This window comes from Sander lucioperca, chromosome 1, assembly GCF_008315115.2.
Source record: "Sander lucioperca isolate FBNREF2018 chromosome 1, SLUC_FBN_1.2, whole genome shotgun sequence".
NCBI classification, from domain to species: domain Eukaryota; kingdom Metazoa; phylum Chordata; class Actinopteri; order Perciformes; family Percidae; genus Sander; species Sander lucioperca.
In genome coordinates, this window is record NC_050173.1 from 12,815,350 (window position 1) to 12,837,724 (window position 22,375).

General features: G+C 39.7%; 2 protein-coding genes across 4 annotated transcripts; both read left to right on the forward strand.

Annotated features, from left to right (window-relative positions):
* Positions 1–878: 878 nt before the first annotated feature.
* si:ch211-222n4.2 (uncharacterized protein LOC101885505 homolog) lies at positions 879–5,870 on the forward strand. Of its 2 annotated transcripts, none has more exons than XM_031298225.2 (7): positions 879–1,557; positions 2,497–2,544; positions 2,850–2,967; positions 4,285–4,477; positions 4,635–4,735; positions 4,842–4,901; positions 5,077–5,870. In XM_031298225.2, exons 1-7 carry the CDS (start codon positions 1,266–1,268, stop codon positions 5,201–5,203), a joined length of 939 nt encoding a protein of 312 aa, XP_031154085.1. In that variant the 5' UTR covers positions 879–1,265; the 3' UTR covers positions 5,204–5,870. The 2 variants fall into 2 exon arrangements, with proteins under 2 accessions (XP_031154085.1, XP_031154084.1); XM_031298224.2 differs by having other exon boundaries at positions 881–1,557; positions 4,282–4,477.
* Positions 5,871–9,200: 3,330 nt separating this feature from the next.
* On the forward strand, positions 9,201–21,734 carry crkl (v-crk avian sarcoma virus CT10 oncogene homolog-like). 2 transcript variants are annotated; one of them, XM_031298226.2, is made up of 4 exons: positions 9,201–9,775; positions 10,161–10,473; positions 11,212–11,686; positions 19,143–21,734. In XM_031298226.2, the coding sequence occupies exons 1-4, from the start codon at positions 9,763–9,765 to the stop codon at positions 19,275–19,277; spliced, it is 936 nt and encodes a 311-aa protein (XP_031154086.1). In that variant the 5' UTR covers positions 9,201–9,762; the 3' UTR covers positions 19,278–21,734. The 2 variants fall into 2 exon arrangements, with proteins under 2 accessions (XP_031154086.1, XP_031154087.1); XM_031298227.2 differs by having other exon boundaries at positions 9,202–9,775; positions 9,952–10,473.
* Positions 21,735–22,375: the final 641 nt, after the last annotated feature.

Below are 22,375 nucleotides of genomic sequence, written 5' to 3' on the forward strand. Positions count from 1 at the left end.
ATACATTTCCAAAGAATAGGTCTCTATTGCTGATCTTCCATTTTGTCTCTCACTGTTGCAAAAGCATTTTAATGTTGTCTATGACAGATACACTATCTCAGTGTCCCTGTGTGTGATGTAACCTTTACTGTTTGAGTTGCAACATGAATAAAGTGAAAGGAAAGGCAGTTTGTCTTTAGATGACATTAGTTTTCTCTGCTGTCCTGACACCTCAGTTATGGAGGTACACATGTTATTATCCCATATGCCTGAGCCTGAACTTACTCATCATAAACCTAACCATACTCAGTTTGGTTTTTGAAGAATCCAGGTTACAATTTTACAACCATATTTCTCATTAGTCCCCATAGCTATGGAATAATGTAGGCTGGCATTAAGGCAGGTACAGCTACTGTCCTGCTGCTGACCTAGTAAACTCGCCAATTAACCAATTAAACTTGGGGATTTAACGTTAAGTCTAAGGGAGTCTAAAGGAGCAGGCCAGTGTTTTGGCATAGTTTAGACAATTCATTAAAAGTCACATGTACTTACCATTACAGCTGGTCATTTCCTAAAACAAACTGTGTTTTGTTTATCACATTACAACAAGTGAGTGGTTTCCATTAATTTCATATAACACATTGTATGTTATAAAATAATGAAAGTGGATAGTTTTGTGGCCTCCAACACGTGTGGCTATTGGGGAATATCTGAGAATGCCTAGTAGTGGGACCGTTCCCCTTTTTGCAACTGGATTGCATTTTTTTTTCACTTTCTCTTTTAGTTGTGAAACCACTGAAATCCTTGACCTAACAAGCTCCACCAATCAAACGGCTATGTTTAAATGCTTCGCCCATGCCGCAGCCAATCCTAACCAAGGAGGCGGGACTTTACGGCAGTTCACTGAGCTTAAGCTTCATCAACTCGGGGCGAAAAATAGCATCGTTAAATGTTGGTTGTCACGGCAACGTTGTATGTGAGTGGAGCGCATGTCAAATGAGTGCTAAGGTAATTCACGGTACTTGAGCTTCTTATATACAGTCTATGTACTTGAGCTGTTTACAAGCTCCAGACTTTAGCAAACTAGTCAGTCGGCTTATGTAGGATAACAATGTAACGTTAGGTTGACCTGTCTTCACTGGAATACAACGGTAAGAGAAAAAAAACAGTTAGCTAATAGTGCTAGTTTGTTAGCTAGTTAACAGTGAGTTTGTGCGGAAACAATTCGTCGCCTGCTTGCTAGCAGATGAAGCTAGAATGGTTCGTTAGCTGAATGAACCAAAGCAATGTCAAGTCATAACCTTCCACCGGTGCGGCATTTGCCACAATGGACTCGGGTTGGGCGCCTCGGGAAGCCCTGCTCCCCTCGGCGTTTACCGTCGAACCATCTGCAGCCGCTGCCTGTCGCCCCGCCAGCGGACACAGGAGTGTGGAGAGCAGCAGAGGTGTCCTTTCACAGCGACATGGACCCCCGCGTCGCTTCACTGCAGAGGAATATCCAGTTCCTTCAGCAACAACACAAGGAAACTCTTGAGAAGCTCCATGCAGAGATAGAGTATCTCAGGCGGGATAATAAAGGTGAAGGAACCAGTATGATAGCTAAAAAAAATGCCATTATTGTTAGAGAATGAACGTCGTTTCTAACGTTACCCAACTTAATAAATAATACTTTAAATGAGGTCACCTGAATATGTAATAATTTGGATTAATAAATGATTCACATTTGTTGACAATTAAATTAGAGACCCTTAAAATAGTTTATGTTGCTTTGCTGGGTTAGCCACAAAATGATGCTATATCATGCTCATATCAGAAGCGTATAAAGTAGGCCTTAAGAATTAAGTTCAAAACTGTAGTTACAAAGTCTGTTACAGAAGGGGAGAAAAGAAAAACAAATAAAAGAGAGAATTCATAAAAACAACACACTGTATAAAGGTTTAAAACACTTTTAAAAATGTGATTTGGCCTCTCTCTTTGCAGGAGGGTTTTTTTTAATTGAGGAGTAAAACAGCAAAGAATGCTAAATGGTCAATATTCTGTTTCATCGATGGATAGAAATAGTACCTTATTGTTCCCAAGAGAAAATTGCAGCGTTATGGTGTTCATCAATTAATTGGCTACTTTATGGAATCCATAAGGGGTGAACTCCGTAACCTGTTTCGTCCACACCCTTTACGTAATAAATGACAAAGACCTGACTGTCCATGACTGGTGCTGAAAAGAGAGACATTCAATCTACCGTGGTCGCATAGCAACTACAGGGTTTTGATGGTCTCTCAGTGGGAGGTGGACAGAGATCCAGTGTCACTTTACTGAACAGGTCACATGCTGTTTCATATAAATGCATCTCACCACCCACCAAGAGACTCCCCAGTCATCTGTCTTCGCGCCGTCACAGCAGTCAGGCCCCAATGGAAACATGGGCTGTTTGTCGGGACTGTGTTACAAGAATGTACCTCTTCTGTGCCTCCTTACAGTATGTCGCACACTAAAATTCTCTTAATATGGATGTTGCAGAGTTGCAGTATAAGCTGATAATGGAGCCTCCCAAGTCAAGTAGAAAAGGTAAGCTGTAATCCTGATTTATTGTTGTTGTTTTTTTCGTCCTGCTATGCACGGCCGATGTTCTTTTAGGATTGGGATAATTTAGTAGTGGACAATATTAACACAATCTTCTATCACAGTATATGTAATTTTATTTTATGATATTGATACTGAGATAAAACAACCAGTCATTAAAGCGATGCTACCTTGGTATAGACAGTGTGGCAAACTCTCTGAAAGGTGACAAATCTCACAATGTATATCATCATATTGCCCAACCCTAGTTCAAAGGCATCTATCTTAGTCTCGGGTCCTCTTTCTTCTAGGAATGACACACAGTCGACGAGGCATCAGACCACCCACTCAGGGAAGTGAAGCCCGTACAGGACTCTACCTGGAGGAGCCGCTACAGGACATGCGGCCCGCACAGGACCAAGCAATAAGGTGGATTTCCGTGCAGCCTTCACCTGCCTTACTACCTCAATACTGACATAGTGTGATTAGATTTTAGGAATGTTTTTTTTTAGAAGATATTAACACACAAAAATAATTGAAAGACAAAATATTTAGTAACATGGATATGATGACAAAACAGGTAGCATCATTCATTATTAATTTCACACAACTAGGTCAGTCAGATAAGCTCAGACATTTGTGTCACTCAACTGCAATTCAGACTTAAGAAAACACTAACGCGAGTTGTATGATAATCTTACAAATAATTCAGACAATATCTGATCTCACGATATTACTGTTCAGCTGTGGATGAAATTATAGCAAAACACTGATAGGAAATGATATGTTGGTTAAGATATGTGAGATGGGACAAATTCGGCAACATAAAGCACATTTTAGGTGAAACATACTGTGCAGTACTGAATAATATACTGTAGCACATAAAAGCAAGTGAGATGTTCATGTAAAATGATATTAACAACGACATTAATCACACTAAGAAGATGTGAAACAAACAATCAGTAATAACTACATGCAGCTACAGCGTGCAAAGAAGCAAAAGACACGTTCACAAAGTGTGAAGCATATAGTTTTCATGTTGATAGAATTGACTGTTTTACATTTCCAATGTAAAGATGGCCAGTATGTGTTTAATTCGTTGTCAGTCCTAACCTTGTTGCACCTCTGATTACATAGTAATGGGTGCCTTGTCTTCTTACTTTAACAAAAGGGGCATATGGAAGGGCTCATACCATGTATAATTTCATAAAAAAGATACTACATAATTATTTAAATACTTAATCGGGTGTTCCTAGCTCAAAGAGTTCTATTTGTTGTAAAAAATGTTTACCTTGGGTCTTTAGTGTGTGCTTACGCAAAGACCCAACTGGTTTTACTGTAGTGTAGTTAGTCTTGTAAAACAATCATGCAAAGATATGCCGGTATAACTACATTCAATTTGTTACCATTATAATGTTGGACAATTTTCCAGCAACATTTCCTCATGTGGCTTGAAGAAATGTCACAATCTTTTTTTTATTTTTGTTTCGGTGCAAAATATACCTAATTTCTTGTACTGCTGTTTAAGTCACACAATCGACAAATGTTGCCTTAGTGAAATTTTTGTCGTTGTTTGATCAGGTTTACATTGTAAGTTCTTAAACTTCCCAAAGCTCCGTGGAGCCCGAGCAGGAAAAGACATATTGAGTATTCAGTTTCTATACGTACCTGTAGGTGTAGCAACTAGGCATTTACAACCAAAGTTAACAGTTTGTATGTTACTCACTGACTGCTGGGGAAAAGCATTGAAGAGGACAGTGACATTCTGGGATCTGCCAGACAGGACCATGGCCCAGAGGGGAAGGGGGGCCTCATCACGTCATTACAGCCTCTACGAATTCACAGCAATCCCTCCCATCCACCGCGTGCCCCCACACTACAGGAGTGTGAGGTCATCATCCGGCAGCTCTACAATGCTAACAGTTTACAGTCTCAAGAAGTAAGTGCCAGCCATTAGACAATATTACTCTAAATACATTTGCTTTACAAAGTTATGGAATTTGGAAATACAGGATATACTGTATTATTATAATTTCTGTGGAAATATTTCATAACTTTATGACTCTGTACCCTAACCCTAACTCTATGTCATTTAGATTATACGTGTTAAGGCATTGCTGAGAGATATTGTTTTGAGCAAGAAAATCACCCCAGAAAACTACATTCTGACCAAGGCCTACCTTGTTGATGGCACCCGGTAAAGTGATACAATTTTTTATCATTTTAATTGTCACCAATATAGAGTATTTCTTGAAAAAACTAGTACTGTTGTGATTAGGGTTTCTCTTTTTTGTACTCCTCAGCAAATCTTCAGAAGAAAAGAAATTTCCAAAACTTGGTCTTCAAACGTTTCCAGAAAGAATGTATGTAAATCTGTCTCTCCCCGTGCCTCTACGTAAAAGATTGCTGAAACCTCAATAATATTGCCTTTACTGTCTCTTGTAACCAATGCAGAGGCTTTTCAGGATGCTATTCATGTCGAAATACTGTAGCTTTCTTGGTCCTCTCAGTTAAATCTACACACATATCATTTCCCAGGTCTGGACCCTCTCAGTCTGGGGTGGTCCTCCCAGCCCTCAAACAGAGCCTCAGCTCCACCATTGCAGAGAGACAGAGGAGGACCCGTGCTGTGCAGAGAGACCGTTTCAAAAGGACGGTGCATTGACAGAATCAAAACTACCACACGGCTTTTCACAATTGTTCTGAAAAACCTTAGTCACCAAAACTGGGTGTACAGGTATGGATAGCCATATAAAATATTAATGTCCTATGATTAGATTTTTGAGCTTCTTTTTTTATGAAAAAAAAAAAAGATCTATAAACTTAAAAGCTTTTAATTGTGCACATGTCTCAAATCTAGCATCATACTGGGAATGGTAAATGTATTTATTTATTTTTTACCAAACAATGCATTTTAGGACATTTCAAGTTCTACATCTCTAACTTAACTTAACACTGGCTGCTTATTTCCACCAAACTGAGTCAGATTTGAGTGAGTTTTAGTTTAGTTTTCACTGCACATGTGTTGTAATTCTGCCAAAATGATGGTGGAATTGTTGTATTTCATATAACTGTAAAGAACTAGTCACCTGTTACTTTTAAAACAGCTAAGTATTCAACACTTTTATCAGTGCAAACAACCAAAGGTAAGCCCTTTTTAAAAGCACATGCAATTAATGAGACAGAAGAAACTACCTGGCTTATTTCTCAGGCACTTTTTTGTATTGGTTTGTATTTACATTGTATGGAGCAGTCATGTTAACTGGCCAGTGAACCTACAGTAAAACTAAGTGCAACAATACAAAACTCTATTAAAATTGTCTTGACACAAATAGCTCTGTCCTGTTTTCTTTCCTCCTAGACTGGTGCCTTTTACTGTTTTTTTTATTTTTGTTTTTTTTTATAAATAACTTCAGCTTTGGCAATCTTGAAAACATTTATCAATGTAAATGCACCAGGTTTATTTTCATTACATGAATCAAAACTTAGCTTGTAGTTGTGCAACAATGTAGGGCAGGTTAAGAACTGCACGCAGCCAGGCGGGGCAGACAATTCCCGGAATTAACCTCAAGTAGCATACTCCTCCTCTAAAACCTTTCAGAGGAAATCCATAATCAAATGATTTTACTGCAATCTGGTGCATTCATCTTGGCACACAACTTAATACGCATTTCCATTTACCAGAGGCAAATAGAATGAATAAGATGGAAGTTACTGAATTCAGTTCTTGACAAGGCTCCACAGTAAATCATATCTCAAACTGCATCTCACAATGCCTCCTATGTTCATCTACACTTTGTCAGCAACATCTCGTGCAGTAACTCTGACTTTACCATTAATCTCAACAACAATAGATTAAGGGATGGCTGACCCAGCAGGTTTAAAATTAAAAAACACTCAGGAACTCAGTTCAAAGCTCAACTTCCACACATTCTACAAATCCACTTAATGAAGCATCCACAAGGTGCACCCCTAGCTTTACTGTGTAGTTTTGCCTACACCTTTCTAATGACGTTCTTCAACTCTCATGTGCCTTGCACAATTTAGGAACGTTTAACAACATGTGTTTCATTAAGTGGGAAACAAAATGATAAAAAGCTACATTTGCCATTATTCATTTTTCCTCTGAAATAAGAAAGAAAGAATAACTTCTAAAGAAAGTATAGTATAATGGTCTATAATGGCCAACACATATTTAACACTGATGAATAATGTTGCAATCAAGAAAATGGTTTTACATGCAGAAAAATTCATCATTGCAATTGCGGGCATGTGCTTTCTATTGGTGTATAGATACATACCATAAGGCACATTCTTAATACAGCATTGACAGCCAGGGGGTTAGAAAAGCAATCCTGTGCCTGAGGGGCACTGATTTTGCTCCTAGACGTTTGTTAAATCAGAGAAGTGAGCAAGATATCCTTATGTCTCTTGGCAGGAATTGCATATGTACCTTTGTATGCATTTGTGCTCGAGGCTACAGTTGTGCTCGACAGCTCTGTGTCTGTCAATTTGTATCACATTTTCATCTCCTTGCAACAGTCAGAAATGGAAAAAAAAGCATAATACTGTATGTTTATGTTTAAATAAAAGACTCTTGCATGCACCCACTAGATGGTGGTGTTTCTGGAAAACTCAGTGAGCGTCCATTCAGTCAAAGCCTACTAATGTTTGACAGCAGCTTACATGCAGGTATGTCATAACTTACTTAGCCTCTTTTCCAAAAATGCCATTATGTATATGTCCAAGTTATGACCTCCCAAAAAATCTATCTTAATGAATGGCTGGTATTACCTTGAGGTAACAAAATCAGAATGTAAGGCTAAGGTTTAAAGTACTTTGTGAAAATACACAACAGCAGTTGAAGTTAAGCAGCATGTGTTGTTCTAAATATCCACATTTTTTTTCGTATACTTCTGAGGAGGAAGAAGCTCTGTTTGTTTTGGTCTTTCCAATTTGTTGCATCACTGCGTCTTTGTGGAAATGTGGGAATTGGCAGGCATTAGCTATTAAGACCCAGTGGGTGTGAATCTATTAACATTCAGACAGTGCTGCGTGATGAGGGCTGGTCTGTGCCATCTGCAGCCTCTATGGCATGGTCACTAAAACCTCAATAACCAAAGGAACAGAACTACATCTTCATACTGTTTTACTTTCATCAATGAGCAGTAGTTGGCCCGCCATATTGGACAGCTTGTCATGCTCAACCAGTGTTTTCTGTCCCATTCTTTGGGTTGTATCATTTTTAAGGCTTCTTTTTAGGCACAACCTCCACACCCTCCATTTAAATTATTTCTTTCTCTTTCAACATATTGTGTTGTGGGTTGGGTAGGTTGGGAAGCTCCAAATCAATGTGTCACAGTTCTGTGCCAGATAATACTTATTATGAGATTGAATGGAGGGGAAGTTAAAGAACAACAGGAAATTAGAATAGCGAAATATGTAAAACTTATGGCATTAACTAGCATTAAATAAGTGTTGACTGAGCAAATATACTGTACCTCCAACATACAGTATGAGCTACTAATGAAACCACAGTGAGCTACAGATATACAATATAATAGGCTACAAAGAAATACATCATAAATGATATATCCACATTAGAACATGTAACTTGTTTACAGGACAGCCTGTGTCCTCAGGGAACCAATCTGAGATGATTGAGTTGTGAGATATGATTGGGTGTAAAACTCTCATCGGTTATAAGCATTATGTCTGCAGTCACTCATTCATCATTATACAGTAATAATAGTGAAATTAAACTGTTTATTAAGCCCAGGCAACACCCTTTAGGACAGATATGTACAGTACAGTTTTGGCATAGGCTACTTATTTTCATTTTCTATACTTTATACACCTACTGTATTGAAAATGCAAATATTGTACTTTGTACACGTTTAGTGGACAGTTATAGTTACTAGGCCTACTTACTTTGCATTGTACAGAGAAATAATATAAGACAAGCATAAAGTTAAAATGAACTACACCCAAATCAACTACAACAGCCAAATGCTAGGTCTACTTGCACATGATGCCTTAGTATTAACAATCTAATAATATAACATATTTAATAAGGGACACTCACAGGAGCCTTTTGTCTGCATACTGAATACTTTTACATTTTGCTTTTACTTGTTTATTATTTATTGTGCTGATAATACTCGTCTGCTTTTACTTCAGAACTATTTTAAATGCAGGACTTTTGTATTTTTACATTGTGGTATTGCTACTTTTATTTCTTCAACCATCACTTATTCTGACTGGGATGTACAGGATATGGATCATGTACAAGATAATTAGAGATTTACCCATTCGTATGTTCATGATAATGTTCGTTATACAATAAGTAAATACGACAAGTTAACGTGTTTGCACATTGTTAAAAAAGAGACTAAAACAATAAAAGCAGCAAAAAAACAACAGCAACAATATAGGGTGGTGCTACTGTTACAAATAGGCCTGCAATGTATTTTCTTCTATTGCTGGTTGTTTGCCCTGTGATGATGACATCGCTGCTTTATCGTTTGTCACACAAAATGTTCTGTAGCTGTGTCATGGAAAGATGATTGACACTTTGCGGTGGGGGGAGAGGGTGGACTCGTCACCCAACCACCCCCTTTCTTCCTCCCACCTCCCCCTCCAGGCGTGACGTGCAGATAGAAAGCGGGACCTGCCCTCCCGTCGCCATTTTTCGGTCTCGTACTCGCACTTCTAGTGGCTCGGGTGAGGGGGGGGAAGAGCAGAAATAAGGGAAAGTATAACATTTAGAATCGGTAAACCGGGATCCCTCTTAAGAAGCCAGGAATGCACGCGAGAGCTACAGCATAACGTACTGGCACCTGAGAAGATGCACGCGCAGGTCGCTGTAGTAAAATAATTGTTGGTGTGAAGACGTGTTGCGGGCCGCCATTTTTTTGCTGTGCTGCCTCAAAAGTCTGCTCCGACTCGAGAAAGGGGATTCAAAAACGCATTTCCATGACGTGTGCCTCACCGTAAGACCAAGAAGATACAAACTATCATTTCGTTTCCGACCCGCGGCTACTGGCGACATTTTTTGCCGACATGAGGATTTATCAGATGAAAAACTGAGGCCACCTTTTCCGTTCTCATTACTGGCACTGACTGGAGGAGATACATTATTAGAACAGTAGCCCGGTGTTTTTCTCGAAAAGCGGAACGAAAAAGGGAAGCTTCATTGATCATTTGTTGCTTCGCTCTCCGTCGATGTTTGTCTGTCGTAAGTTTTTAGTTGTTCTATTTTGGCCGCTCTAACAATCACTCAACCATTGACTGAACACAGGAACCACATTATGTTCCAAAGTTGGATCAAGCCTGTCGCAGCTTGTCTCTGAAAACGTCAGGTTGTTTTTGTTTTCTCCTTTTTTTTTTTATTATTATTATTATTATTATCAGAGGTCTCCGGACCCTGCAGCGTTTGTGCAGAAATCACTCGAAAACCTCACAGGACGACGAATTCCCTGCCCTGCATCTTCCAAATCCTCATATTTGCTGTGATTGGCCAATTCCAACCAGCATACACGTTTTAACTTATTGTCTAGACAGTTTTGTAATCTTTTTTTCTTATTTGTAACGTTAGACTAATATTAACTTATTTTGAACAGAAATGTCAACTGCTCGGTTTGATTCAGCTGATCGGTCCGCCTGGTATTTTGGACCCGTGTCACGACAAGAGGCACAGAATAGGTTACAAGGACAGAGACATGGCATGTTTCTTGTTCGAGACTCTTCGACCTGCCCTGGCGACTACGTGCTGTCAGTATCTGAAAACTCCAAAGTATCTCACTATATCATCAACTCTTTGCCCAGCAAGAGGTTTAAGATAGGTGACCAAGAGTTTGAGCACCTCCCTGCTCTCCTGGAGTTCTACAAAATCCACTACCTGGATACGACCACGCTGATAGAGCCAGCCCCCAGGTAGGAATGTCGCCCAATACCCTTCACTAACTACCATGCTTGTAAGAAGTATACACCATGATAAAATGCAATACCATTTGGGCCTTATGGATATGTATTACCACGAAAGACTGGCTGATCTAGGTTAAGTAGGTTGTCTATTTTTATCAGAACTAACCCACTTTCAGTCAGACTTCAGTGCCCTGCTGATATGTCATGAGGCATTCTGTTTGTCAAATTTGAAACTGGTGGGAACACTTGCACTATCACCACACATCCAGTTTACTGTTTTTAGTAAGCCAAGATGCTGGTAAAGTTTGTGGTTTGCACATTTATGTACTTAATTAGCAATGTTTGCTTACACCGAGTCATTTTGCTGCTTCCGTAAAGTTGAGTGTTTTTATATCATTCATTATGTGGCATTTTTGTCATTGGATATTAATACCTTGGATATTCTATTTAAACATTTTTGCCAACTACTTATATACTTCACATGAGTAAACTTTCATATGCAAATGTTTCTTGGAAAGGCCCATGTTAATCACTTTTTTCAGGATTGTAAAATGTGCACATTCACCTAAAATCGGCTTTTATCGAACATCATTGAACGAAAATATGTGATGTTAGAGGGAAACCTCTTCCTGATTTCACGCGTCCAACCATTTCTGAATTTTCATAATATCCATTTGAGAGTGGGCTTCCTTTAATGGTAACCACAATATATCTCCTTCCTTTGCCTCATTATTATAATCTCTCAAGGTACCCAAGCACAGTGAGCGGACCCATCCAGCCCATGGGTGGCACAGAGGAGAACCTGGAGTATGTGCGGACTCTATATGACTTCACTGGCAGCGATGCAGAGGACCTTCCCTTCAAGAAGGGGGAGATCCTTATTATCCTGGAGAAGCCAGAGGAGCAGTGGTGGAGCGCCAAGAGTAAAGAGGGACGTGTCGGGATGATCCCTGTGCCCTATGTGGAAAAATTGGTACGACCCTCACCTCATCCTGGCCAGCCTTCCTATGGATCTCGCAACTCCAACAGCTATGGGATCCCTGAGCCCTCCCACGCCCTTGTCCATGCCTATGCCCAGCCCCAGACACCATCGCCATTGCCCCCTGGCACACCTGGAGCAGTTATCGCCCCTCTACCGTCCCTGCAAAACGGCCCCGCCATGGCAAAGGCCATCCAGAAACGAGTGCCATGCGCCTACGACAAAACAGCTCTTGCTTTAGAGGTATTGTAAAACATTTCACTCATCTAAAAATGTTTTGTCTTTTGTGCTTTTTTTCTTTCCCTCCCCTCTCTTCCCCCCTGCCTTTCTAGGAGATACCATTGACTTCATCAGCTGTTTTATAAGTATGCTTTAATGGATTTCCGATTTTGTTAGAGATTAAGTATTAACAACACTTGTTATCCCTAATAGTCTTTATGAAGTAGGTCAAATAGTTGTAAATTCTGGGGACAATTTACAAGTAGTTAGAATACAAGACGTGAGAAATCCAGTTTGTTTGTCACATAACCAGTATATCAGATTTTTCTTTCACCAGTACCTTTTCTTAATTGAAATGCAACATTGTGCAGTAAATCTCTGTGCCAAGTTGCAGTAGGCTACTCAGCATCTTTTAACACCAGGCTGAAAAGCAGTGTTTTGCTGCCCTCTCTGGTTAAAAGATTCAAGCCGGTTTTTGCCTCTGACCTCTGTCATTGGATGTGGTCAGAAGTATGCTGTGTTGAACCAACAGTGATGTTACAGGGTCTTAGAATCCACCTGTACATCACTGTAGCAAGGTGAGAATTCAAACTACTGGAGGCCAGGAAAAAACAAAGCTTTTCAGGGGGTGTTAAGTTGACAATAGTTCTGTTTGACAGACGAAAGTTTGAAAGTATTTTTTGTTCCTCAAATCACCACATCCTGACTAGGATCTCTAGTAGGAGAAGCTGTTAAATTCCCAGGTCAAACACGTAGGCATTGTTGACAGTACTAAGCAGTATGCTTTGGCTTGGACAAAGTTAACCCATCACAAGAGATAATGGGGCAACATCATTTATTTTTGCTCTATAATTTTTTATTATCTGAAAATGTCTCAAATTTGGACAGTCCTCAAAGAACACGTCAAAAATGCATTATAACATAGAGAAAAAAATATACATTTTTGATTTTTTACACCTAAAGCAGAATATTTATACCACTGCACCATTTCTTGTAAGGTCTAACTACATTCTGCATTGTAATTGTAGGAGTCTGTAGCTAGTAATGAGAAGAGGGGAAAACACCAGTGCTGCCTACAGAGTTACCACAGCAATCTTGTTGGTTATGTGTGAAAGTGCCATAAGATAGCTTGCGGCTCTTCTGCAATCCTCCTTACATTTAAGGCTATGCTCTTGCTTCATGGTCACACCAAAAGGTTCGTAACCCAACAGCAGCCGCTCTAGACCCAACCTGCTGGTGTTTGTTTATGTGCATTAAGTTAATCTCTGGTCAATTTACACTTATTGCTCTGGGCCCTGGCATCATGCTGCATGCTGATTCAGTGGTGGTGGGATGATAGTTGTTGATAGCCTGAACTCGGGCTCAGACTCAATCTTCGCTAGCCAGCTAGCTGCTAAATGGACAGCAGCTCTACCAGCATCACTGTTCGATTGCATTTCTCAGCAGTGCACTCTGACTAATACAAATCGGCATTGACTGTGGTTACACTTACATGTTACATGTTGGAGCATGTAATGTATAATGTGCACTTCAGGAATATATACGGGGCTCCAAAATGCTCCACTCTGATAGGAGACTGAGCTGTAGTGATGCCCCCAGGGGAGAGATGAAAAAGAGATGCCTATCTCTGCTGCCATTCACTGGCATCAGTGTGTCAGTGAATGTAGGAAGTAAACTAGGCCGCTACAGCTGGGTACAAGGATACACGTCGTCCCTATGACTGAAATGAGGTGTAAATTTGGAACATGAGTAAACCTGGTGAATGGTATTCATGCTGAAGGTTAGACAGCTCCCTCTAACATTAGTCTTGACTTCTCTACTCTCTTCCCTGTGTTCTTTTTCTTTCTTTCTGTTCTTTTTTTACACTTGACAATTGATATCAACAATCACCTCAGGAAATGCCTAATACATCATTCAGACTGACACTGTGACATGAGTTGAATGGCTCAACAAGACATGTCAGCTGGCCTAGTCAACAGCTGCACCCAGTAGAGATGGAAACTTCTAATAAACTGAAAGTTACTTTAACCAACTCCACGAAGAGACGGAGAGAGTGCTCACAAATGGCAAGCATTTGAGAACTGAAACTAACACGTGACTGATTTGGCACTAATGCAATTCTGTGTAATCGTATCGTGTAGCAGTGAAGTGTATAGAGCAGCTACAGTTGCAGATTGGATTCTGTTTACGGGCAACTAAAGATTAACCCATGACTGCAGTTTCTTACTGTATGAATGGGTTATACGCAAGTTGAATGTGTCTTTTTATTTGGTTGACGTTTTATTCATTCATTTGCAAATGAAGTCCAAAAACAAAATACATTACATACAGCACTGTTCATCATTGTAGCTTCAGTAGACTCGTGTAGTGTCACCGTGTAAAAAAAAAAAAAAAAAAAAAAAAGGAAGTCCTCTCGAACCTCGTTTTACTCCAAAGCACACTTAATTCATAAAGAATATTCTGAATACTGTTTCACGTTAAAGGAGAATTCCGGTCGATTCCAACACGTAGCTCTGTTTTTAAATTTGGAGTGCTGTCAGTAGTGAGAAAAATGAAACCAATCGGTGCTGTCTACACCGTGTTATCCTCCTGCTTGCATTAGCAGCCAACAGACTTAATCAGGGCAAGTTTTTAAACTTGTTTTTAGCCTCTTAACGTGTTCAGAATGTCATTAAAAGTGCCTATCCATGTGAACTGATTCCTTCCGAGTGAACACAGTGAATCTGACTGCAGTAAATGTGAAAGAAATTTTGCTTTTTAGTAATTTAGTTCTGCTAATTCAGCTCTGTTTAGTTCCGGTGTTGATACTGCAAGGAGTGCTTCAGGACCGTCTACAAACTACACCACTGAAAAGAGATGCAAAAATATTTTCAAAAATAGGCATATGCTTATTTTTTAAATAAGTGCTGTATTACAACTACCAGGAGACAAGTTATAATTGAGGTAAGTTTGAAGACACTACCTTATTTAATCATTAAATTAATAGCCTACATATTTTTGTTGTATCTCTTTTCTGTGTTGTAGTTTGTAGACGGTCCCTAAGCACTCTTAACTGCCATCTCAACACTGGAACTAAACAGAGCTGAATTAGCAGAACTTTCATGCATTTCTTTCACATCTACTGCAGTCAGATTCACTGTGTTCACTCGGAAGGAATCACTTCACATGGGTAGGCACTTTTAATGACGTTTTGAACATGTTAAGAGGCTAAAAACAAGTTTAAAACTTGCCCTGTTTAAGCCTGTTGGGTGCTAACGCTAGCAGGAGGATAACACGGTGTAGGCAACACCGATTGTTTTTGTTTTTCTAGCTACTGACAGCACTCCAAATTTACAAACAACAAAGTGACGTGTTGAAATTGACTGGAATTCTCCTTTAACATTTATAATTGCCAAAGCAGGAACACGTTGAAGCCCTATTTTGATCAACTCTGATGGCTGCTCCAGTTATTTTTTTAAGTAATCACTATTAATCATAGTGAGTGAGTAAGTAAGCCCAGTTAATTTAAAATATTTCTTTGTTAGTCATTACACCCTGGCTAAGCTAACTGCCAAAAAAGACCCACTTTTTTCCTTTCCATCACTAGAACCTGTTCTTAACATGTTAAGCGTTAAGAGCAAAAAATTCCGGCCCGTCAGTGTGCATCTGTGATCAGAGTTGCTGTGAGAGTATTCACATTGTCTCTTTATCATTTTTTCAGACCTGCATTACCACACCTCTGCACCACCACTTGTGCTGCTGTTGTGGAAACTGTATCTGAACTTCCATAATCTGCTAGTCCAGGGAATGTAGAGGGGCTGCTAGGGTCCTCTAGATGTGTCTCTCTCTTTGTCAGTGTTCTTCACTCCTCATAATCAACCCACCAACTGTCAGGCTGCAGGTCTTTCTGTCCAGCAGGAGCAATCTTAGTTCTAATACTACCTTTGCAGCTCAAAGATGGCCAGACCTTCCCACAACAATTGGTTGAGATAAATGAATGCTAAAGGTCCCTAAAGAATAGGAACTATACACTCACCTAAAGGATAATTTCTCGTTAATGCAATTATCTAATCAACCAATCACATGGCAGTTGCTTTAATGTCTTTAGGGGTGTGGTCCTGGTCAAGACAATCTCCTGAACTCCAAACTTAATGTCAGAATGGGAAAGAAAGGTGATCTAAGCAACTTTGAGCATGGCATGGTTGTTGGTGCCAGACAGGCTGGTTTGAGTATTTCACAATCTGCTCAGTTACTGGGATTTTCACGCACAACCATTTCTAGGGTTTACAAAGAATGGTCTGAAAAAGGAAAAACATCCAGTACATTCAGATGGTAGAGTCAGAATTTGGCATAAACAGAATGAGAACATGGATCCGTTATTCCTTGTAACCACTGTGCAGGCTGGTGGTGGTGTAATGGTGTGGGGGAGCATTGTTTCTGACCATATCCATCCCTTTATGACCACCATGTACGGTAGTATGGTGTTCCTAATAATCCTTTAGGTGAGTGTATACTGCACTTGTAGGGGTTTTCTAAATGCTAAATGCTAAAGTACTGAATTTCAGTGCAGGTACTAGGGCTGGGGCGGTATGTATTTTTTTTTCTACCGCGGTTGAAAAGCAAGAAATTCCCGCGGTATACCGCAACCCCCTTACAAGAGTAGCGTAAGTTAGAGCGAGGATGGAAGGGTGCCTTAAGTGAGTGACAGCAGTGCCCGTGTGGGCGCAAGGAGAGCGAGCGATAACGGAGAGTAGAGTGCCACTGTGAGGAAAAGGGAGGAAAAAGAGATAGCAAAGATGATGTAAAGTGAGTTAAAAGTGAACAAGAAAACAACAAGTTAGAGCTTCTCAGGACACAGTGGCTTTATCTATTGTCAATACTGCCGGTAAAGTGAATGGAGTTACCCCCGAAAAACATCGGCTTAAACCTTACAACATGTTGCAGCCCAAGTGCAGCATGTCTAGCAGCTGAGCAGACAGAGAACAGAGAGGGCGACTCGGTGACTCGGCAGTTCGCTAAGTTGTTGCTCTCTCTACCAATATATAAGCAGCTCTGTTTTAGGCTATGAAACGTGCATGCAGGCTGAAATTCAACGTGCCGTTTTATCGGGATAAAGCTATAAACAGAAGGAAGCTCTGCTAGCTGCTAGGCTAATGTGCAGTGGTAAACACTGCAGCTGTAACGTTAATGTGTCTACCTCAGCTGAGAACGGAGAAATGTCTTTACCTTTCCTACCGTAATACACGGTATGGAACATTGCGCTTCCCAACTCGCGAAAGGTCAGATTTGCTCCATCTTTTGATGCTAAGTTTTGTTTAGAAAACCTTGTATCCATGTAAGACACAATGTCATTAGACACAATGAATCCATGTCATTACACACAACGTGCAGGCCAATGTTTTTTTTGTTGCGGTGATGACGGTGATGAGCTCAGACCCGCGGTAGGCGTCACGTGACCGCGGTAACCGTCCCAGCCCTACCAGATACTATTGCTGCTCTTCTGGGATGCCTATATTCCTCACTTCCCTTCACAGCAAGCCTAGCTTAAAATGGGAGCACTTACTCTGTATTAACCTAAATCCATTGTCTCTCCACAACAATTCTACATTTAAATGCACTAATTTCTTCACAAGATATTACAAATGTTACAGTATCTTGGCACTTGCCCATTTTAATATTGTGTATTTTCAAAACTCAGCTTTCCAGAAATATTCTCTATTCTCTCTAATTTTTTGTTACTGTACTTAAGCAATATTGAGTGTCGTAATTACAAGAATTTACAGTTCTAAGGAAGCCACCAGAAACCCTAGAAACCAGTCTCTAGAAAGAAACTAGCAGAAACCCTGTAATTTCCTTTGGTATTTTTTTTTTTTATTTACCCGTCTTTGCACTGAAGACGTCTCATCATGTCTCTTCTATCTGTCTCTGGATCAGAATAGGTCATGGCTTAGAGCAAAAACCTTTTGGTTTTGTACTATGACTATTTTTGGAGCCCCTGTAGTTCAAGAAGGGTTCAGTTTGTGTCCTTGTTTAAGGGTTTGATATTAGGACTGTTTTATTGCATAGTACCCGTCTGCTTTTTCATTACTGCATTCTTAATAGTTAGATACAATTCTTTTTTTTTTGATTATGCTGTACCTAATTTTATACCGCAAGCTTTTGCGTTGTCATTTTGATAATGTAGGATTTGTTGTAATTCTAGTTACAAAAACAAATTCTAAGTACTAGGTTAACAAGATCTTATTCATCATACTTAAGAATTAAGTCTGCATTCAGGGGCAGCTGTTTTTCAACCCTTTTTTGAAGTCTTCTTGAACCTAAGTGATAGCAATCTAGTTTTGCTACATCCTGATTCATTCAAAGAGGCAGATTGAAGATTTTTATAATGACAGATTCCACGGAAGCTTTTTATGACTAAGTAGCATTCTTGTCATTCCCGGATTGCGTAAAGGATTCTTGTTACAGATGATGCCTCGGACTAGATGTCCTTGAAGCCTCATTCTCAAGTTAAAGCTACAAATGCCCTGAAAATAATCATGTTTTAATCATGGTTTTGACGATGGAGACTTTTCCCTTCTAATCCAGATAAAGAACATATGGCTTTGAACAGATTGGGGTCATATTCAGTGTCATAAACCCAGTGACAGCTCTGTGCTTCTGTATTCTGTTTTAAACCACAGTGTTCTGTGGGTGTGAAGATCTCATAAATATTTATTTTTTTTTATTTTTTTTGTTTATCAGTTGTGCTGGATGTTGTTGAAGTTCATACACATATACAGTGTAGTTGGAGCAGCTTTTAAAACTAAGCATTGACCATGTGTTGAACGCATTTAGTTTTTTATTTGGCTATTGCTATATTTTTTTTTTTTCCTTTGCATCTTTACAATAGACTGGTGCAGCAGTTAATCACCAGCTCAAAGTTTAAATTAACCCTTTGACTTGACATTTTGTCTGCAGATAGCAGTGAAAAAAAATTACACTTATCAAATAAGACACAATCTAACTTCATTGGTTACGCCATAGCAAATGCAGTAGTGCAGCATGTTTAGGAGTTGCGTGTTCATAAAGTAGAAATTGTGATATTTGACAGGTTGCTATGTGGAATTGATTTTTTTTTTTTGGTCATTGTGTTCTAATTTACACCAAAATATTCAAGTGTCCTGGGTTTTCAAGATGTTTTAGTAAGTTGTCGTTACAGAAATTACACAGCGATAACCTTGGCTGGTTAAATTACATACACATCATGGTCCCCTAAACAAAAAGTGTATGCACTCATTGCACTGTAAGGCCTTAAATGTGGCCCTTGGTTGTAAAGCCATTGTGGTATGAAAAAATCCACTCTAAAACTACATTTCTTTTAGAAAGTAATGAATCTGATGTATTTTAAGTTTGACTACAGTGCATTTTTAAAATTTTCTGTTTTGTGTTTAATTTATGTAATTTTTACTGCAAACAAGCCCCCCTCCTCCTGTAACTCAGCCTCCTGTCCTTCTGCCCTCAGGTTGGTGACATCGTCAAGGTTCTACGGATGAACATCAGCGGTCAGTGGGAGGGCGAGGTGAATGGACGGAGGGGTCTCTTCCCATTCACCCATGTCAAAATCATAGACCCCCAGAATCCAGATGAGAGTGACTGACCCAAGAGTTCGACTGAACCTTCTCGCCAGAATCGACCTGTACCTGAATCTGCTGGCCGTCTCCACCTTTCCTGCCAGTGTCACCACGGTTACGTGCTTGCCTGCTTGGGGCTGTACCATGATAGCGACCCCTCTGTTGTTGCCAACCGTTGCAAGGCTTTCTGACTGTTTACAGCTTTGGACATTGGATCCAAACTAAAAACCTGACCCCACTTCTCCCAGTTCCCTTTCCTATGACTTGGTTCCAGACTGGGCAGTGTTTTTTTTTTTTTGCATTTGTGTCCTTTTCATTTCCAGATCACTGGGCATCAGTGTGAGTGTGTATGTGTGTGCGTATGTATATGTGCGCGTATGTATAAGTGCGTGTGTGTGTGTTCACAATAGATATTTACCACAAAACACACACGTCTGTTCTTTTTTTTTTTTTTCTCAATATTTGTTACATTTGAAGTCTTGGGGACTTAAGAAAGTGTTGGTGTTTGTTTTGTTGATGTGACTACATTTGTACGAAGTAGGGATCAGTAATTTCCCTATGGAGTTGGGAGAGCACTGAGGCACTGAGGAGCTTATAGTGCGTTCCATTTACTCGAACTCGGAAGCCGGAGCTGGGAATGACGTCACACCCGAGTTGAATGCGTTTTTCATTTATCATTTACAAGTTGGATTTTTCATTGTGGGGTTAGCTCTAGCCAGGTTAGCCATTGTTAGCAATACCAGTTGATAGCGGCGCATTACGCTGTTTTTGCATTCAAACAGCATAAAGACTTTGACCTCGGAAAATCCGACTTCCGAGTACAAATGGAACGCATTATAACCAGCCAGTCCAATGTTATTCTCCAAACAATCAAGTCACTGTTGTACCTAAACCATCTCACACACACACACACACACACACACACACACACACACACACACACACACACACACACACACACACACACACACACGTACTGGTCATGAGTTATTCAGGTTGACAGGTTTTTTATGTGATGTGTGACTGGAGTCAGGAGAAAGCAGGAGACATGGGTTTGTGGAGGATCTAGGTTGTACTGTGACATTATAGATCCCATGATCCCATCCACTCTTCAAAATTATTTATCTGTTAATAAGACATGACACGGCCATATGTGATTTCATCTTTTTCTTATTTGTGCCACATGATCAACAGTAGTGTTTTTTTTTTTGTTGTTTTTTATTTGTGGCTTGGAGAAGATGTATGGTAGAGGGATAACTTTGCATGTCCACTTGGTACCTCTCTTTACTGTCCTTCACATTATTTTGAACGAAAAGGACATTGCTTAGAGATTAGCAGGTTTTTAATGCCAACAGCATCAAGCACTAGAAGATATATTTCAACGTTCTGCATAGGAGTGCCAAGCTTTGAACAGGTTTTCAAAAGTCAAATAGCAATGGCCGTAGCCCTGGCCCTCACTTCCCACAAGCATTTGACTACAAGGCTAGCTAAAAATGCATTGTCACAGTGTGGGCATGAGAACTGAAGGCTTTCCACTAAGGTGAGAAACCCCAATTTCAGGTCAGGGAAGGAGGAAGTGTTTCAGCAAGTCCATGAGAATCCCATCAATGCCTTTTTCAGAGAGTAAGCTAAATGCATATTTTAGCGCATGCAATCCCCTCTCTCACCTAATATTTGGTCTCTGCACAATTGTTGTCTCTCTTTATGCAAACCGGCTCTATCAGAGTAGTGGAAAGCGTCTTTGTTCCTAATGTGCTGCAACCAATTTGACCAGTAGAAGTCAAGGATTAAACAGTTGTGCAAACAGTGCTGATGCCTAGATTTCTGCTGTAAAAAAAAGTTGGAGGTGTAATAACATTTCACCCCGTGTCCCAGCCGTTTACTCGGAGTAATATTGTGCAGTTTTAGTTGTATACCTATTTTTTTTATTTTTATTTTGTCCATTTATAGTCTGCTAGTAAATCAAGCATTTCTGTTAAAATGAATAATGTTATTAAAAAAAAAAAGTACCTACGGTGACATTTACAAAAGGGAAAATGCCTGCTGGTTGCCTCTGTGCATGACCTCTTGGCCAGGGAGATTGTTTTCCCTGGCCAAATGCTGCTTAATGTCATTTATTTCCTTATTAAATAAAGGTTTCTCTTATTTTAATCCCTACTCGTCTGTGCAAACAAACCAGTGTGGGTTTTCCTCATCAAACTTGATGAAATTACTAATTAAGCAATACACCCTGATTATTTCCTTTCTTGAAGTGAACTTGCTTTTCTCATGCTTCTGAGTTGTTTTGTATTGGCATTAACAGTATTACTGTGTTCTCTTCTCATATTCTAGGAAAACCTGTCTTTTACTTAAGAATTGAAAATTGTGCCTTTTATTTTCTTATACCATTTACATGTGTTAATATTTCCCATGGTTAACACCTGTGCTGGTATTGACCCCTTATGTACAGAACGAGTAAATAAAATTTACGTCTACTTCTTTAACTCGCTCTGTCTGGTGTCTCTGTCCTCTGTGCATGTTGTCTTTTTTAACAGATGGGTGGGTGTGTAGATGTTTGCAGCAGCCTGGCGTCACAGGTTGTGTATCTAGAGCACAGGACAGTTGCTCTTGCTCTAATTTTTGACAGTCCCAGTTTTGATTCTGGCTGCGCCAGGAGAAAGGAAGCAATTAATGAATTTTAATGAAGTGCTAATAAAAGAAAGTCAGCTGACCTCAAGATGGGAATGGAAAACTTTTCAAGGGCATGTCAGATGGGCATGTTCTGTGACGGTTTGTTCAGCACTTTTCAAACCAGGTACAAATAACACCTAAGTATATAGTATCACCTAAGTATAACCCAATAGGTCCTAAAAAATGTTAATATGATGAAGTCCTGGCTGATGTAGTTGAGAATTAGCATTGCTTTACAATTTTACCACTAGAGATAAGCATGTTGTTTTGAATTGTTATAAGAAAAGCCTTATTGCCCCATTATCATGCCTTAAAGAAGCAATGGACTCCAGATCAGATGCTTCAGGTGATGAAAAAGGTGACTTGTATAAACAGGGGCTTATGGGAAATGGGGCTTTAGCTAAATGTAAGAGGATTCAAACCATTCACAGTGATAGGGACTTTATTGAAGCAT

Coding starts and splice junctions, on each gene's coding strand:
- si:ch211-222n4.2 (XM_031298224.2), top strand. CDS start 1,266: ATGTCAAGTCATAACCTTCCACCGGTGCGGCATTTGCCACAATGGACT. Junction 4,478..4,634: donor ACAGTTTACAGTCTCAAGAA/GTAAGTGCCAGC, acceptor TATGTCATTTAG/ATTATACGTGTTAAGGCATT. Junction 4,736..4,841: donor TACCTTGTTGATGGCACCCG/GTAAAGTGATAC, acceptor TGTACTCCTCAG/CAAATCTTCAGAAGAAAAGA.
- crkl (XM_031298226.2), top strand. Junction 10,474..11,211: donor CTGATAGAGCCAGCCCCCAG/GTAGGAATGTCG, acceptor TAATCTCTCAAG/GTACCCAAGCACAGTGAGCG. Junction 11,687..19,142: donor AAACAGCTCTTGCTTTAGAG/GTATTGTAAAAC, acceptor TTCTGCCCTCAG/GTTGGTGACATCGTCAAGGT.